At 41.3% G+C, this 18,713-nt stretch overlaps 3 protein-coding genes across 6 annotated transcripts in view; all 3 read right to left on the bottom strand.

Moving 5' to 3' along the window:
* Positions 1–18,713, bottom strand: part of LOC307044894 (uncharacterized protein) — a 172,791-nt gene that overhangs the window by 110,488 nt on the left and 43,590 nt on the right. The gene's annotated exons all lie outside the window — the stretch shown is intronic.
* The window catches only part of LOC307044889 (uncharacterized protein), a 104,057-nt gene that overhangs the window by 80,435 nt on the left and 4,909 nt on the right, over positions 1–18,713 (bottom strand). The gene's annotated exons all lie outside the window — the stretch shown is intronic.
* Positions 8,382–11,211, bottom strand: LOC307044183 (protein FAM200A-like). The gene is made up of 2 exons (XM_079689258.1): positions 8,983–11,211; positions 8,382–8,575 (listed from the first exon to the last, which is right to left on the bottom strand). Exon 1 carries the CDS (start codon positions 10,870–10,872, stop codon positions 8,986–8,988), a length of 1,887 nt encoding a protein of 628 aa, XP_079545384.1. The 5' UTR covers positions 10,873–11,211; the 3' UTR covers positions 8,382–8,575; positions 8,983–8,985.

Genomic DNA, 18,713 nt, shown 5'->3' with positions numbered 1-18,713 from the left:
TGCTTTTTCTTTGCACACCATGTAAGAAAGGCCAAATGAATGGGCTGTGATTTTAGTCTTTTTAAGCAGAGGTCAGTCATTTGTACGGCCCTCGGAGGATGTTGAAAAAATTGAAATGGCCCTTGAGAGGAAAAAGACAGTTTTTATGGGTGTAAGGTTTGTGCAATACAAAGTTGAGATTTTGTTTCCATAGATTTTAAATAAGTTCCTTAAAAATAATTGAAATGTTATCAACATACAGTATATATATATTAGGGCTGTCAAACGATTAAAATGTTAAAATCAGATTAATCAGAGCTTAAAAATTAATTAATCATAATTCGAACTATGTCCAAAATATGCCATTTCTTTATGTATATTGTTGTGGGAATGGAAAGATAAATGAAAGAAGGCGGATATATCCATTTAACATAGGCCTACAGTAGGTATGTATGTTTATTATAGCATTGTTCTGTGTGTCAAAATGAAAGACAGCCACACACCTATCAATCATCAAACCGTGGGGTCTTATTTCATTACGTGTCGATTTCTTCAACACGCATTCTATATCGTATAAGGCTTCGCCCTCTAAGGCTATCGCTATTGGGTAATCCCCCCTGCACGTGTGCAGCACTGACAGACTTAATCCACGCCCACCTATGACGTGGGCCCCACCTCCGGGCTCACTTCCGTATAAATAGGAAGCCTGCTTCCCTACAATCCACTCCCACTTTTCTTCAGCACTCCGTTGTAGAAGCATTGTCAGGCGAAACAAGTTCTTTTAAGAGCTACTTACTGAAAAGCAAATATTCCTCCTAAAAAGCTTTGTTTTTCTGGTAAAATGGAGACTGGGCAGGAAAGACAAGTTTGTGTCAGGGATTGCCTCGTGTCAGGCTACATTATGAGTTTTGACAGGCACTCACAGTGTGAGTCCTGCCTGGGAATAGAGCATGCGAACGCTGCTCTTACTCCCGGGGTATCATGCCTCGCATTGTGCCCATCTCCCGCTGGCCCTCAGACAGCAGAGAGCGGACGCTCTCGCTGCTGCGGCTGCCGAGGACGATTGGCCCGTCCAGGAGGAGTACTCCGGGGACAAAGCCCTTGACTTCCTGGATCCGAATGGCGGGCACGAGTCGGACGACTACGTCCCCTCCATTCTGGGGTCAGCGGCGGCGAACAATATAGCGTTGCTATCAAACTCCATGGTGGAAATGTCAGAGCAGTCAAAAACTATGTCCTCAGTGGAGGCTGAGGAGATAGGTAAGGCGGCCAGTACTGCACTTACCCTGTGCGCATCAGTCGCAATCTCGCAGGCGCGGATTGCGACGTGGGCGACACAGGACAGGTCCACCGGTATCTCTGGCTACAGCAGGGGAATATACCGGAGGGTGCAGGAAAGGATCTGCTGGAGGCTCCAATCAGTGCAGACGGACTGTTTGGACCACAGTCCCACACCATGGTGGAGACTATGAAGTCTGCCGCAGAGCAAGCAGACGACATAAGACGTCACGCTAGCTGGCTTCAGAGCAGTATATATTCCCGGCGAGCTGAACAGAGGGGCAGACCTCATGTCCAGAGGAGGTCCTGGGGGACTGGAGCCTCCACCCCGAGCTGGTCTCCCAGGTGTGGAGCAGGTTCGGGAGAGTGGAGGTGGATCTGTTCGCTGCACGCGGGAACGCGCATTGTGCTCTCTGGTTCTCCCTGAGAAGGCAGGATCACCCCCCTCTGGGGGTGGACGCGTTTGCACACAGACCTTGGCCCAGGGTGTTACTGTACGCTTTCCCACCAGTCCCTCTGATCCCTCGGTTCCTGGACCGAGTGCAGGAGGAGCGACTGATAGCGGTCTTAATAGCCCCGGAGCGCACGGGAGCGTCCTGGTTTCCCTGCATACAGCGGATTCTGTCAGGGAGACCTTGGGAAATTCCGTGGCGGGGGGATGCTCTCTCCCAGGTGGAGGGAGCGATCAGCGGTCACCCAGTGTTAGGCCAATGTTTTTGAGCATGGCCCCTGAACGGGAACACTTAGAGGGGCTTGGCCTCTCTCAAGATGTTGTGAGTACTATTCAGGGATCTAGGGCCGCGTCCACCAGGGCATCTTACACAGCCAAATAGAAAGTGTTCCAGCGTTGGTGTGTAGGGAAAGGCTTGGACCCCGTTACGTGTCCCCTGCCTCACGTGCTGTCATTCCTCCAGCTGTTGTTGGACAGGAATTTGACCTATAACACGATAAAAACATATGCTGCTGCCATTTCTTCATGCCACGTAGGTTTTGAGATCAGCACAGTGTTTAGTCACCCTCTGACAAAACGTTTCCTACGAGGAGTACAGAGACTCAGACCGGTATCACGCGCTTTAGCGCCTCAATGGGATTTGGCTGTAGTGCTGCGCGCACTGAGTAAAGCTCCTTTTGAACCATTGGATCAGGTTCCCCTCAAGTTTTTGTCAGCCAAAGTAGCTCCTCTCTTGGCTCTGACATCAGCTAAAAGGGTAAGGGATTTGTCTGCTCTCTCGGTGGCTCCGTCATGTCTCCAGATCCAGGGAGATGGCAGCTCAGCTGTGTTGCGCCCGAACCCGGCTTTTATGCCAAAGGTGATCACAAGCTCGTTTAGATCGAGAGTGATAACCTTGGATGGTTTCTTTCCTCCTCCTCACACATCAGAGGAAGAAGCCACATCTCATCTCCTCTGTCCTGTGCGCGTTCATTTTTATTTGAGGGATGTCTCCCATTCCTCTCTGACACATTCAGTACTGAATAGCCTGCCAGAATGAGTAATGTCGGGGTTTTTCAATTGCGTGCCCTCTCGCCTGCCTGTCGGCATGTAGAGAGCTTCCCTTTTTTCCCCCTTTCTTGATCGTTTTTAACAAGTGAGACCCGATCTCTACTTTTTATAAACGACAGGTAGCCTAAGTAAGCCTACCTTCGTTCCCGGATGGAGAATATTCATTTTTTAATGCTATATTTCCTGGGAATGTAATGCTCCATTTACGCATGCGAAATGGACATGGGTTATTAACTGAGTAGGTGTGTTTTGTGCTTCTGGTAACGGACGGAACCAGTGGGGCGTAGACTACATCCTGCTTCGCCCTTAACCCAATAGCGATAGCCTTAGAGGGCGAAGCCTTATACGATATAGAACTGGGGTTACGTACTGTAACCTAGTTTCTATGAGTATAGGCGCAGCCCTTTAAGGTTCGGGCCCCACTGGCTCCGCGAATAGCTGAAGAAAAGCTGTTTGTGTGGGAGTGGATTGTCGGGCCTGCTTCCTATTTATACGGAAGTGAGCCCGGAGGTGGGGCCAACGTCATAGGTGGGTGTGGATTAAGTCTGTCAGTGCTGCACACGTGCAGGGGGGATTACCCAATAGCGATAGCCTTAGAGGGCTGCGCCTATACTCATAGAAACTCAGTTACAGTACGTAACTCCAGTTTCAGATTGTTGCCGCGCATGCGTACCTGCATGCCAGTTATGTGCACCCCTGTACTACAGCAAAAGTATTCTCCGTCGGGACTTCCTGCAACAACACCACGCCGTTATCGTGATTCTGATTGGCCAGAAGACATTATCAAAGATGTTCTATTGAGAAGACGATCACTACGTGACAAAAGTTTTCAAAACCGTTTCTGGTCTTCGGTATTTCCAGACAAGGGGCTACTAAAATCAATCTTACTAACTGCTGTCTGTGCAATTCTCTGCGCGACTTGGCGGACTTTATTTTTCATGGTGGGGGCTAAAACATGTGTTGGTATGGGTGTAGCCTACCCCAGCCATACCCTGGCACTGCCACTGGTGTGATGTATGGGGCGGGCCATTCTGCACATGCGTTAAATGCGTTAAATATTTTAACGCAATTAATTAAAAAAATTAATTACCACCGTTAACGCGATAATTTTGACAGCATTAATATATATATATACACATATAAACACTGTCCCTATGTCATTTCTGCTTTTATTTTGTGTCTTTGTATGTTTCCCCGCCATTTTTGATTGTCCTGGCCTCATTCTTTCCACCTGTTCCCCATCAGCCCTGCAACCACCTGACCTCCAGTACACCTGTGATTTATCCCTTCATTAGTTCTGCTTGTATTTAATCCCTCTGATGCTTAGGACAGAAGAATAAAAAGGGAGTGTAATATTAGCCAGAACAGGCACTGGGAAAATGCATCCTGCTTCAGACACACTTGGAACCAACCCTAACAAAACAAATGAAAACCTCCTAATAATCATCATGCCAGATCCGATGCACATTTTGACAAAAAAATCCTAAGTAGGTTTATTGGCATCCACGCATTCAGAGAATCAGCTTTCACTGGAAAAATACTGTCTATTACACAATTCTCAAAAAAACATGGGTTGGGTTCATACTTTAATCAAAAGATATATTGGGTTCATGATAGAGCACGGATTATCTTATGTTCTCCGCTGTGTGATCAAAGATGTTTTCCCAAATCTACAGTAATTCATACTGAAGCCTTCTTTGGGTTATGCTATGCACATAGCCTAATGAGTTTCACACATTCATTTTCCACATCTTATTCAGCACCTTTACATTCTTGGCTTGCATCCCCAGTTTGGCTCAAGAGAATGAGCAAACTACAGTAGAGAAATAAGAGATTTTCCAACCATTGTCTTGTACAGCAAACTGAATGCACCAAAATATAATGTAAGCGTGAAGTGTAACTCAACACATCTTACACATAAATATGAGTTTACAGTCGTAAATATTGCTACTCAGCCTATACACTGCTGCATTTTGTCTTATATGGCCATGGAGAAAATAACCCTGATGATATCACAAAGATGTTAACCATCTACCCTTGGTAAATGAATAACTGAAAGGCTCTGATATAAACGTAATGCTGCAATTTACCAAGCACAGAACAAACACAAATACAATAATTGATCAATGACCATGATGCAATCATGCTGCATTATTGTGAAATTACCCAGCATTTTGCAGCTTGACTCAAAGTAGCGACTAATAGTCACTCTTTTTTAACTACTTTTGGTTGGTTAAAATAAGAATTATCATCAACACGTTTATGAGACTTTCACGTTTTTGTCCTATGACATCAAATACTAAAGTTAATACCCCACTGGGGAATGTGTGAAGCTTCTGTCATAAAAACAGCAGTTGCTAAAAGGTGTCTAAATGAGACTACTATCCGTAGGCCCGCCTCACGATGCACATGTCGCCTTTAGCTTAGCGTTGGTGATATGCAGCCACGCGACTGTGATGTAGTTTGTTTGTAGGCTAATGTCAACTTTTTACATTACATTACAGATGTACCACTCTAGAATGGACTCCACCCAACGGATTCCAGCCGAAAACCCAGCGGATCCCAGTGGCGTTGCCAGATTTTTTACTTCAGGATTTAACCATGAGATGGCGCTTCATTCACAAATACACAAAGGTACGGGTGAACTTTGTTTTTCAGTTTGTTTCATAGACTTTTAGTACTTCAGTAATGTTTGCAGCTCTGCAGTTGTGTTTGCTGAAGAGCATTTAAACACATATTTGTTATGGTTTTCACAGGCTACTCAGTCAAATAAAGTATATCTAATCTTATTATCTTAATTTCAAATCAATAATATATAGTCTTTATATATGAAATAATCTTAATAATGTAAATGTTTACACTTCTTTATTTTTTATGCTCTTACTTTTACCTTTACAATAGTTTGCTTTAATATGCAGTATATGTTTGTAATATTGCTGTGGTGTTTTTACACAGTACAGTAGATCGAAGTAAATCAATTTATACATTAAGATAAGATAAGATAAGATGGACCTTTATTAATCCCCGTGGGGAAATTCAGTAGTTCAAACAGCAACAGGGTGAGAGTGAAAAACAGGATAGCACAGGTTCACACAGCTTTATAAAATCAAAAATAAGATCAGCCATACAAATTAAAATAATAATAATGAGAAACTTGGATATAAGAAATGAATACATTTTAAATTTAAATTAAATGATCATATCACGATAATGTTTGTATTATTAAGTTATATCATACCCCATTATAGCAGATGCCACATTGAATGGATGAACACATTTATGCATCAATAATTACAACGGAGTATTTCTAAATATAAGTTGTAAAAATACTTATATGTATTTAATACTAATAACATAATGATTCATTTTACTTTCAGATGATAATACTTTTCACTTGGGCAATTGACAATTTTGAATGCAGGACATTTACTTCTAACACGTATTTTTACCTAGGTAAATAATCAAAATACTTCTTCCACCTCAGATTTTGGGCCCCCTCACTATTTTGTTTAACTTTAATTAAATGTTTGATAAGTGCATGCAGATCATAGTACAGTATGCTCGTTAAGTAAAACACGTACACAGATAACTTATTTTGTATTTTTATTGAAGTAGCCTACTTTATAGAACCTGATGACAAGGTCAATTTTACTTTCCACTATGTCCACCGCTCAGCTGTCTGCGGCAGAGAGGAAGAGACAGATCACCGCATAAATATGCAAACCCAAACCTAGTTAAACTTTACTGCTGGAGAAGAGAGATCAGTGTGGGGGTGGGGGGGGGGGGAGCTGTGGCTGATGGGCTATAAGGTGTGTAAACAAAGAGAGTCACACACACAGCTGATTAGCTGATCCCCTGAGAGCTGCCGTTTTCTTTCAGACTATTTAAAAAAACAACGGTCTGATTTTAACATTGCACAACAATGAACTCAATATGTGATTGTTATAGCAGTAATATTAAACACTAATAAGTAAACTATTAACACTATAGGCTACATATTCTTGTTTGCCCGTGGGGAGATGACTAGGCTCCATTAAAAATAAACCTCTTTTTAGTGAATTACTGAGCTTAGGCACGTTAATAAAGTTTTAATGAAGTTGACTACAGCAAACTCATACTTGTTAGTGCTTTCACGTCAATTCTGCGAACATCTGATACATTAAATCAGGGGTGTCAAACTAAATTTCATCGCGGGCCACATTATAATTATGGTTGCACTCAAAGGGCCGGTGGTAACTTTAAGACTATATAAATATACATAGATAAATATACATAATCAATGAAGAATAATGTATTATTTTACGATATTTCCTCTGCATTGGATTATTATCGGATAGGGTAATAACTTCATAATTAACTGCGTCTGAAAGCAGAAGTCTAGGGAAAATAATTGCAAGTCTCTTCATTGCGCATGTCACAAAATGAGATGCATTGTGGGACATGTAGTTTATGGGCAACGTTCTCCTTATTATATTGTTTGCAAGCTTTTGTGGGCCACATACAATGAAATGGCGGGCCGGATTTGGCCCCCGGGCCTTGAGTTTGACACCCCTGCATTAAATGATCGTGAGGATGATGATTAAAAATCGTTTGTTTGAGCCGGGCTGCATTTCCAGATGAAAAAACAAACCAATGGTTTTTGTAGTTGTAGTACGCCAATTTGGATTAAACAACATTATTTTGTTAAATAAAAACATGGTGATGTTTTGTAAATTATTACATTTCTCTTATTTAGCACAGAGTATGATCCTATCCGTGACATATAGATCTTCCAGTGTTCCAGAGTTCCAGTGTGGCACTGCTCCCCCTGGTGGATCCATTGCAGCTAGTTTCATTATAATTTAATGTATTTATCAAGGTGGCGTATCAAGTCATGCGGGGGGGTTCCCTTTCAGCGAGGGCCGAACCCGTGCCGATAACGGCTCCACTACGGTAGGGGCGTCCGAAATGAGGTGCTACATCTGTACATTACATTACATGTCACTTGTTAGACGCTTTTATCCACTTACAGACATTCACTACTGTGGACAATCCCCACAGGAGCAATTTGGGGTGAAGTGTCTTGCCCAGGGACATAACGACATACTGACTGCAGTGGGACTCAAACTTGCTATCCCCAGATTCAATGTTCAGCACACTAAGTTCAGCGCACTATTCCACTGAGCCACATCCTCCCCAGCCTTTTACTTAGCAATTGCATTTACGATTAAAAAATTATAAAAGTGGAGCAAATATGTGGAGACTATCCTGCCAAACAAAACGTGCAAGTGTCAAACATCTGATCGGCTTCCCTGAAAGATATCATGACACGGCTATCACTCTATTGTCAGCAATAGTGCTCCTGGGTAGGAATGAAATGTTATTTGTATTGCAATCCAAGATTAAGTCAAATGTTCTTTTGACTTACATTTTATATTGTATAGCAGGGTTCCCCAATTATATTTACCAAAGGGCCAATTTTTTTCAAGCATGACAAGCTAAGGGCCAAAATGTTATGTGTCCCTAAAAGTTGTTTTACACTATGTGCAGATGTTACCTCTATTATAATTGTTGTAGTAGTGGCAGTAGTAATTAAACAAACCCTGTGTTGAGAGTAAAGGAAAAATGCATCCTTGAAACAAAATTAGACCGAAATCAAATATTTATTAACAATAATAATAAATAAATGCTTTAACAAATACAAATGATTTTGCTGTGGTCTGATGGGGCATAACAATAAAACAAAAATAAAAAACAACAGAGTGAACTCTGATCAAATAGTCAGACAGGTCCACATCCAATTCAGCAAACACTGTAACACACACACACACACACACACTGGGAAAGACAGGAAGACAGAGAGAGAGTTTCAGTTAGTTACTTTTATAATGTCGTACCAAAATACACCACATTATTAGTTTTAACATTTTTAAATATGTGTACCAAATAATATCAGGCTGTAAATAACAAATAGTATTGTTTTTTTTTACTTTATTTTTAATATATTATTTTAATGTTGTATTCAATTTAACCAGTTTGTGGGCTGTTGTTAAAAGCCCTGCATTACCCAAGGTTTTTTCTCTATCATATTAATAAAAGAAATTTAATTACGCTGCGTAGCATTTTATTTAGGAAATGAATGTACATATAAAATATAACTATAAAATTGTTATTTTTGTCTTAATAATTATTATACCACAATAGAATTGACAAATTGCAAAAATAAATTGATGTTGTTCACTCACCAATCAGTGAGAGAAGTGAGAGCGGCGGGATGAAGCAACCTGTCTGATGTTGGGCTTGTATTCTGTTGTGGCAATCCTAAGGCACTGTCCAAGATGTGCACTGGAGAGTCTGTTCCTGTCCTGGCTTTTGATAGCATTCATTGAAGAAAATCCTGATTCGCAGATGTATGTTGAGGGGAACATTGTGAGTAGGAACATAGCAATAGCTCTGGTGTTTTTGAAACGAGCTTGGGGAACCACGTTGATCCAAAAGTCACACACTGGTGCATCCTTGTGTTGAGCTTTCAGCAACTCAGAGCTTCCCATCTCTAAGACCTCCATCAGAAGAGCTCCCTCTTCTATGGAAGGCACCAGCCTTTTGGCCTCTCCAGTCCACTGCTCGTCTGCTGACACAGAGAACGGCTGTCTGAGGAAGAGGAGGATGTCACGTGAGATTTTAGGGGAGCTTTCAAATCGCTCCTTGAAGTTTTCTGCCAGTTTTGACACAAAATCCTTCATTACTGGATCTTCCGGCATTTCATTCTTCTTGCAGTGCTCACGCAGACGTGGAAAGTGCAGCTTCCTCCCATGAATATCTCTCTCCAAAAGGTGCAGATTTGACCGAAAAGCTTCAACCGCCTCGTACATCTCAGCAACAGTGTGGTTCTTGCCTTGCAGCTGCAGGTTAAGGTGATTTAGATGAGACATGATGTCACACAAAAAATGAACATCTGCTATCACCTTGGTGTCAGTTAAAAAGCTCAAAAACTCATGGGCTTTTTGGCTCTGCAGGCTTGATAAGAACGACACCAGTTCATCACGCAGGTCGCACACCCTTTCCAACACACGGCCCTTGCTCAGCCAGCGAACATCGTTGTGTAGTAAGAGATCCTTGTGTTCAGATGACATTTCCTCTAGCAACGATCTAAAAAGGCGATGCTGTAGACTAGAGCTCTCACGCACAAAGTTAACCAGTCTCGTCACAGTATCCATCGTTTCTTTCATTTTTCCACACAGTTTTGCGCACAACACTGATTTGTGAATGATGCAGTGAAATGTCAGAAGCGCCGGGTCAACGGCGGAAAGCCTGCTTACCAAGCCTTTGTGCTTTCCAACCATCGACGGAGCCCCGTCAGTTACAACAGAGACGATTTGACTCACATTCAAACCATTCTTTTCGAAGAACTGTGTCAGCTCGTGGAAGATTATTTCCCCGGTCGTGTGCCCGGGCAGAGTAAGCAAACACAGCAGCTCTTCCCGGAATATCTTCCCATCAAAATATCGTGCGAACACAGACAGCTGTTCCATGTCGGTTCGGTCACAGGAGGAGTCTATGGCTAAGGATATAGCCTCTGTTTTCTTCAAATCCGTGAGTAGACTGGAAAAACACTCCTCCGCTAAAACCTCTACTCTTCTGGTTGCCGTGTTAGCCGACAGCGGCACCTGCTTTAATAGCTCTACAACCTTTTTTTGTTGTTTTTCATCATGATTTAAAACTTCATGAGCCATGTCTATCGCACACCGTTTAATTAACTCAGCATCAGCAAACGGCTTCTTGGCTCTAGCAAGCGTCCAAGAGACGTGCAATGAGGCAGCTGATGCGCTCTCTTGTGCCGATGTTGTTTTCGACATTGTGGAAACAGAGTGCTTGTACGATGCAAGCAAACTTGCTATCTTTTGTGTGCGCTGGTCGGATTTCTCTGGATAGTTAGCATTAAAACTGGCAGCATGAATAGAGGTGAAGTGCCGCTTCAGGTTGTCTGATTTGATTACAGCTACATTCTGCATGCAAATCAAACAAGTCGGTTTAGCATTGAAGTGGTCCGGTAAAAAAAAACAATACTTCTCAGTCCAGTCAGTTTTGAACTGACGGTTCTCCTGGTCTATCTTCCTCTTCTTAGCGAATTCCATCCTGGGTTTGAGTTATCCACGGCCCGTTAGTGTCATGTTGGTCAATCGCTGGGCTGGGATGACAGGCGGCTAGCTGGCAAGCTATTGTTTATATGTGTTTGCCGCTATTCCAGGTGGTGACGAGTAATTTAAGCGCGCGAAGCACGTCTTGCATATGCACGCGATAAGGTCATGGGTCAGGTTTACGAGTGTCGACGGAGGTCAAAATAAAGCGAAACCGCGGACATTTTATTTTATGTTTTTATGTTATAACAAGTGAATGCCAGTAGATCAGCGCGGGCCATGCATTTGCCTCTCGCGGGCCGGATCTGGCCCGCCGGCCCCTAATTGGGGTTGGCTGTTGTATAGTGTCAAATCATAGCACAAGTTATCTCATGATCCTTTTCATATAGAGAAGATCTAGACGTACTCCACGCGGCCAATATTCTTGAGGTCTGGCCTTTTTTTTGATAATACAGTGACAGTACTTGTAGAAGATGTTGACCACTAACAACAGACTGCTGTGTAAAGAAACTCTTAAACCACAGTGCATGAACCACCCTAGAATTTAAGGTAGGATAACCCAAACCCCAACCCTTAGTGTTATATGATGATGCTTAGAAACTCATGAAGGAGAACCTTGGAATCACACCAACTCTAGGCTTGTTGGACAGCCTGGGGGTACCATTAGTGTTAGAAACAGCATTAATTGATACTACCAGTACAACTACAAAAAGGGAATATCACAGAGGGCCCTTTCAATTATTTAGTGCACTGAGGCAGCAGTGCAGAGAGACCACCAAAGTTAATGACCGCAATTTGTGAAAGAGCTTTATGGAGGCATCTTAATGAAGATTTTCGCTGCATATTTGCTGAGCGGCAAAACTACGTAGAGAGCTGCAAAGAATATGTATTACAGGCTGGCTCTACGGTAGGGCTGTCCCGAATACCATTTTACGGGCTACGGGGTTAGTAATCAGCAGCGAATATTCAACCCGCGCGGGGGGGTGCGTGGTAATCAGCAGCGAACCGCTTCGACACGTGCATTTCGGTTTATTCACGGGATTCATTTTGTTATTCTACAGTATTGTTGTTTTATAGTTAATTGTTAATGTATATAACCCAATTTGTGTTCTTTGACATTGAAAAGGATATTTCATTGTTTTTGTTATTTTCGTTGCAGTTGTTTAATGTCTTAAAGGTAGAGTATGTAAGTTTGAGAAACCAGCTCGAGATCGCTAGAATTTATAAATATACGACCGGAGAAAATCTGCCACTTCCTTACAGAGCCCCTCCTCCAACACACACAAACGCACACATGACCAATGAGGGCACGAGATAAGTTTGTGCACAGATGGAAGGCTGACAGGCAGGTAGGCCATCCAGTTATTTTAGCCGGGCCGGCTCAGATGATTGGTCGTGCTTTTTACAGTACTACGGCTTCCAGAGATGAATTTTTTTTATGGATTTTTTGTCAAAGCACTCAAGATATTCATTGTTCCATGAGCATTCCATGAAATATAACAAAAAGTGTATCTCGAGCCGGTTTGTCAAACTACCTTTAAGTGTAATTTGGCTTGGCTTCCTATTTTTTATGGACATGCTTTTATTTTGAAGGAGAGTTAGCGCTGTTGACAGGAAGTTGTTGTTGCTATAGAAACAACGTGACGGAGATTAACGGAGAAAAAGTCATATCTACATATAAAGACGGAGAAAGTAAACAATAACATTTATGGTTTAGTGTTAGCACCCCCCAAAGAGGCTCAAGCTCTTACGTTGGAGTTTTCAATAAATTCAATTTGGCAGTCGTCTGCCAAAAAAAAAGGATATCCGAATAACGAAATTGAAACCCGAATATACTCCAACGAACGGATATTCGGGTACAGCCCTACTGTACGGTGCATAAGCATGGGGCACACAGAGGTTAAAAGGAAAGAAAATTGAATTGGAATGAATGAAGGGTGGAGGAGATACAAAAGGCTGAGGAAGAAGAGGAGGCAGGAACCTAGTAAGAGCAGTGAAAGCTTCAGGCTGCAGAGAAAAAACACTGCTAATAAAAAAAGATTGAATGTATTGTCGAGAGGTTTCAGCCTTGCAAAACCAATTAAAGAAGCAAAAGTTGGGGTTGCAATATTACTATCAATGTTTTTGACACAGTGTGTGATTAATCAATTGATTGCATTCTGCCCATTCAGGAACAATGGTGTTATTTCTTGCTCTGAAGTTAGCTTAGTGGTTCCTCAATAAACGCCTAATAGAGTGGTGCAGAAATGAGTCCTAAAACCGGGAAAAGACTAGAACATGTTTGTGGTTAGAAGCCTGAAATAAGGTCTGCGGTTAAAGCAACCTTACCTGATTTTCACGTTTTGTTCTACAACATAAAATACTGTATATCAGAAAATACTCAATTCCGAAGCTTTTATCCATCATAAAAACAGCGGGGATCGCCGATCCGATCATAGGGTGGGTCGGGGCTATGGAGATCTTCCATTTAAAGTAATGTTTAAAACTCAGTTAATGGGGCTCATCTTTATATTGCTTCATTTTATAATCGTAACGGATTGAAAAGTTTAGATACATTTTTCAATAAATGGTGCGCTTCCACAAACAACAAAGAACATAATTATTGCATTCAAATTAAGTACGTTGTATACCGCTATTTTATTGTCTTTTTCGGACACCTTTAAAAACTGCCAGACTTGTGAAGCCATTTTGGCTAACTTGTTTTGCCGCGCACAGAGAAAAGTGTCATGTATTTTGCGTCATCTGATCGGCTCTCCTGGTCGGCCTTTATCAAGATTGAATATCTGCCGATTTTAGCCTAGTATTATTACATGGTTTAGTTGAATACTCGATTCTGATTGGTCAATTCAGAACATGTGACACGTTGTTAATCCAGAACAGACAGACCGCTGTCAAGGATTTATTGACCGTTGTTAAGGACGCTCAAATCTGCACAAAGAAGTCCGTTCGATTTAACTGTATACAGTTGGTCTGAAAAGACAAGAGACGCTCAGAAAGAAGTTCGGTCATTTAACTGTTTTTCAAATTTAACAGTTCGAAAAGTAAGCACACTGTCTGCTTGTCTTTAGTTTTCCGCTGTCGTGTGATAGCAACATGGAGGATTTTAACATTACTTTTAATATATTTGGAAAGCACAGTAATTTGGATGAATGGTTAGTGGCTGATGAGTCCCCAGTGAAGAAAATAAAAAGACAAGAGGGACAAGAAAACAGCGGAGAAGTAAGAGAGGCGAAATGACACAGAGATTTTAATGACAGAGAAAACGACCAGATTGAAGAGGACAGGCATGAATTGAATACAAAACGGAACACATTATGGGCTATGAAACTATTTAAAGAGTGGCTGATTGAAAAAAAACAACCAACAGAGTTTGACAGCTACGGGGCAGAAACCCTCAACACGCAGCTGCAGTCCTTTTACGCAACGGTTCAGACCTCAAACGGCAAAACCTATTCAGTTGCCAGTTACTTGGGCATTAGGGCAGGGATATCAAGAAACTTTCCGAGGTTTGACATCATGAACTGCGCTACCTTTAAAGCAAGCAACGATGTTTTCACATCTGTTGCAAAAAAGCTCCGCAAAAACGGTAAAGACGTCAGCCAGCACCACCCGCCTATCTCAGCTGCGGATTTGCGGCTGCTCAGGGCTTCACAGGCGCTATCTGTGGACACAGCCGGCGGACTTTCCGGAAAGTGTGGATGGATGTCCAACTGCATCTTGCCAGACGAGGCAGAGAGGGAAATCGACATTTGAATCAAAGCTCTTTTATTTTGAAACTTGATGATCACGAATGCGAATATATATCTCTTGCCCACAACGCCGATACCAAAAATCATAAAGATCCAAAAGACAAGAATAAAGAGAATGACAGAGGTTTTATTTTCGATGAGCCTGAAAACCAAAATTGCCCTGTTGCCAGCTTCAAAAAGTATGTTTCCCTGTGCCCATCTGACGCCAAAGCCTTCTACCTTCACCCACTAAAAAAGGACCAACAGCTTCTCAACGGTGAATCAGTGTGGTATTCACGTGAGCCCATGGGACATAATTTCCTTGGGCAAATGCTACCCACAATAAGCCAGGCAGCCCAGCTTTCAAAGCGCTACACAAACCATAGCTTGAGAAGCACGGCGGTACAACTGCTCTCTCAGGCTGGTCTTGGATCAAAAGAGATCATGTCTGTGACTGGGGACAGGTGCGAGAGCAGCCTGAAGAGTTACTGGGCTCAGTCAATAACCGAAAGCGAGAAATGGAGCAACATTCTGTCCTCCAACCCAGGAAATAGCACCACATCGGGTCAGTGCCTTTCCATGTTGTCTGTCCTTACACACACATTAGCGGTAGTGATACAACTGTGGCACTATTGTTTCCCGTTTTTTTACATGTTGGGAATTGCGCTTTCAGATGTGTTATATGCGAAATTCCCACCGCAAGGAGAGAGGATCGAGGACAGAAACGTTGATCTGAATATCCCTAAAGATTTCCCATTCACTATGTTGCAACAGCCTAGTTCAAACATCAACAACGGAATATTTTTTGTAGCGGATGAATGTAATTTTAAATCAGTTACAAGAATGTTTTTAATCATTAAAAACATGTTCTAAATCAATAAAAGCATTTCAATTAATATTGGGAGTCATAACGTTACTTTGTTGAGAATGTGGCCATGTAATAAGCGGGATAATGTGCAGCGACGCGTCGGGCTCCTGATCAGCCTGTCGGTGTTCTTTTCCCCATAATGAACGCGTCGCTGCACATTATCCCTTACTTAGCTTTTTACTTATGGCGATTGCATTTACTTATTTTCCGCAATATACCAAATTCCAATGGGAAAATCCCTTTTCTTTTTCTTGATGGAAACCTTATGGCGCTAACGTCCAGGTCGGCCAACCAAAATACGGCATCACTGCAACGCCCTTAGACAGCAGATCTTTATAGTTATCCGAAATTATTAATGGGATGGACTCTTGTTATCACATTAACAAACACTTATCATAAAAATGAGAGCCAACAGCTTCCTCTCGAATTTCCTTGCACATATTGAGAATGTGACTATGATAAAATAAATGAATGAATGTTAAATCTTAATGTGGTATTTCATCAAAATTCTATATTTAGGCGAGGGCGTAGTGAAACCATTTAAATCTAATTTGTTTTACGTGTCAGAAACAATCTGAGTCATTTGCTGACCTATATTTTTTTGGAACTGGACACAGCGTTTTCTTCCTAGTATTCCACTGAGAACTATAAAGCAGGAAAACTAGAGAGGGCTGGGGATTTACTAAACGTTAAGCATATAGAGTGTTGCAAATGATATTAAGATGTGTAATGCATCATCTCAGTTTTTGGTACAGTACATCTCGCCACTATTGTTCCTTGTTAACAGCTGAGTCAGTGATCCTGTGTCCACCCAAGGTACAAAGCTATTTCCCATGGCCTCAGCTGTAATATAGAGAACCTCCACTCAGCACCACAGAAATCATTACTGCTGCAGGAAAACCATAGGACAGCACCAACACACGTTCATGTTACAGAGAACAGAAAGCCTTCATATACATATTAGTATATCTAAGGGTATAGGGGTTTTTACAACTAATTGAACAGTCTTAATTTAAAAAAAGAAAGAAATATGATTCTAACCAATTCACCACAGTTGTTAATATGCCTGTGGACTGTACAGAATATGTATATAGCTGCTGGATGCTGAATATAAAGCAACTGTATTTACACAACACAACCCACTCGTGTTTTTATTGTCAATGTCAGGATATTGGTGCCTTTATTAGCTAACAAACGCTACATCTAAAATCATATGTTGATATTTTTATGCACTTCTGCACAATAAAATAATCTGATCGTTATTCCATTTATGGCAGACCTTACGAAGGACAGAAAAATAATTGTCAACTATCTGAGATAAGAGAATGTCCGGGCTTTTTCTGAGTTTGTTCCATAGTTTTTTCACATAATAAAGTGAATTTGCATACTGAATGGATCTAATACTGGATGTAGTGTAAAGTGTCTTTTTTTTTGTATTGATATATAACGCCATTAATACGTTTATTTTATTTCTCTGAAAAAGCATGGCTCCATATTAGAGAACTTATATAAAAATGGTGATTGGAATGTCACTAAAGCCCCATTTGAATTAGATTTAGTTCTCTAGGGGAGGTGGTATGATATTACCAATGCCTGCACTGGTCAGTGATTTTTCTGTCCAGAGCGCCTACAGTATGTGGGTATTTCTCTTTTTTAACAACTGTGGAATTCCATGAATGTTCAACATGTATTAACATGGTAACAGATGGAAAATCATGTCAGCCAAGACATCTGAACTAAAGGAATGGAAAAAATGAATACAGAAATGTTGCTCACCACATCAACGGCATTCACAACCGCATTCTCTTTTAAACCTGATGGTAAATGGACTGCATTTATATGGTGTATTTTCCAGCACCTTTACATACAAAAAGTGCCTACCAGTAAAGGAGACTAACATTCAAACATTCACAAATCGTTGGCCATTTCACCGTGAGCAATTTGGGGTGAAGGGTCTTTGAAGAGCACAACGTCATATTGACTGCAGTGACCTGGGTTTGAACCACCAACTTTGCGTTAAATGGAGATTGCCACAGTTGCCAAAATATGTCCTGCAACTTTACATTAAGACTAAAAGGTTCTTAGGATACTGTAGACAACATAACACTCTGGGGGGTGTTCTGGTGCACCAGCAGATGAATGCAGTAAAGGTAATATCATTGTGTGAAGTTTTGGTGCACTTTTGATAAGCACTTGGGTAGAGGCTATTCCTCTACTTGATAAGCCACCATCCAATGGTTAGGGTTAGGGTTATGTAATGTATTTATGCAAAACAACCAATGATAGAGCAAATGCATTAACAATCAATACACATCACCAAACCTGTCTCTTAAAGAGGTAACTTCTCCCAATTAAGAGTTGGCACAATTGGACAATAAAGCTTAAAATGTCTATATTGATTATATTGATAAAAGTAAATAATTAATATGATTTACATGGTTAATTATGTTTTTTAGCAAACAGTATTTCAGCCGGGTCATTGAGGGTTGATTCCCTATGTAAATTATATAAGACATTTAATACTGGATCAAATTATAACAGTGAAACTAATCATATTTGTTATAGAACAGCCAACCATGTATAAGCTGTTCTTTTAGTGTTTTTTTGGTGGAAATGGACTGAAAAGATAACTGTCTCTTAAATGCATCATTGTTATTGTAAAAGATTGTATAATTAAAACAGAGATTGTTGTATCCTAAATCACAGTATTGTGTACACTTGAAAGTTGGTGTGCCTCAAAAGGGCAAAATGGCTGAGGTGGAAGAAGTACTCAGGCCCTTTACTTGAGTAAAGGGTCAGTTTTACCCTCCGACGGACCCTGGACACAACACGTACATTTATCAAAATCATCACTTTCAAAGTAAACACTCAGAAATACATGAACCGAGATAAGCAGGTTTTTGTCACGTCACAAGGGACTGCTTAAGATTATTTCATGCCACTAAAATTAATTCAGGCTTAAAAACTCAGAAAATCACACAATGTGTCTTCTGCTGTCAAAATAAAACCTACAATATTGGGCATGTGGGAATATATTTCAACATATCAGAAATGTGGAGCTACTGTCAAAGGAGCTCTAATTAAAATAAGTGTACAGCTCACAAACACAATGGTGTGTGTATGTGTGTGTGCTTGCTGGCTAAACACACACACCTAGCGTACATATTTAACCCATACGCTCTGGAGGGTTGCATCACCCACGTTCCCCTGCTTACAAACACACAGAAGAGTATACACCTCCC

The sequence above is a fragment of the Notothenia rossii genome (assembly GCF_949606895.1).
Source record: "Notothenia rossii genome assembly, chromosome: 6".
Classification (NCBI taxonomy): Eukaryota; Metazoa; Chordata; class Actinopteri; order Perciformes; family Nototheniidae; genus Notothenia; species Notothenia rossii.
This window is presented reverse-complemented; position numbering and strand designations above follow the sequence as displayed.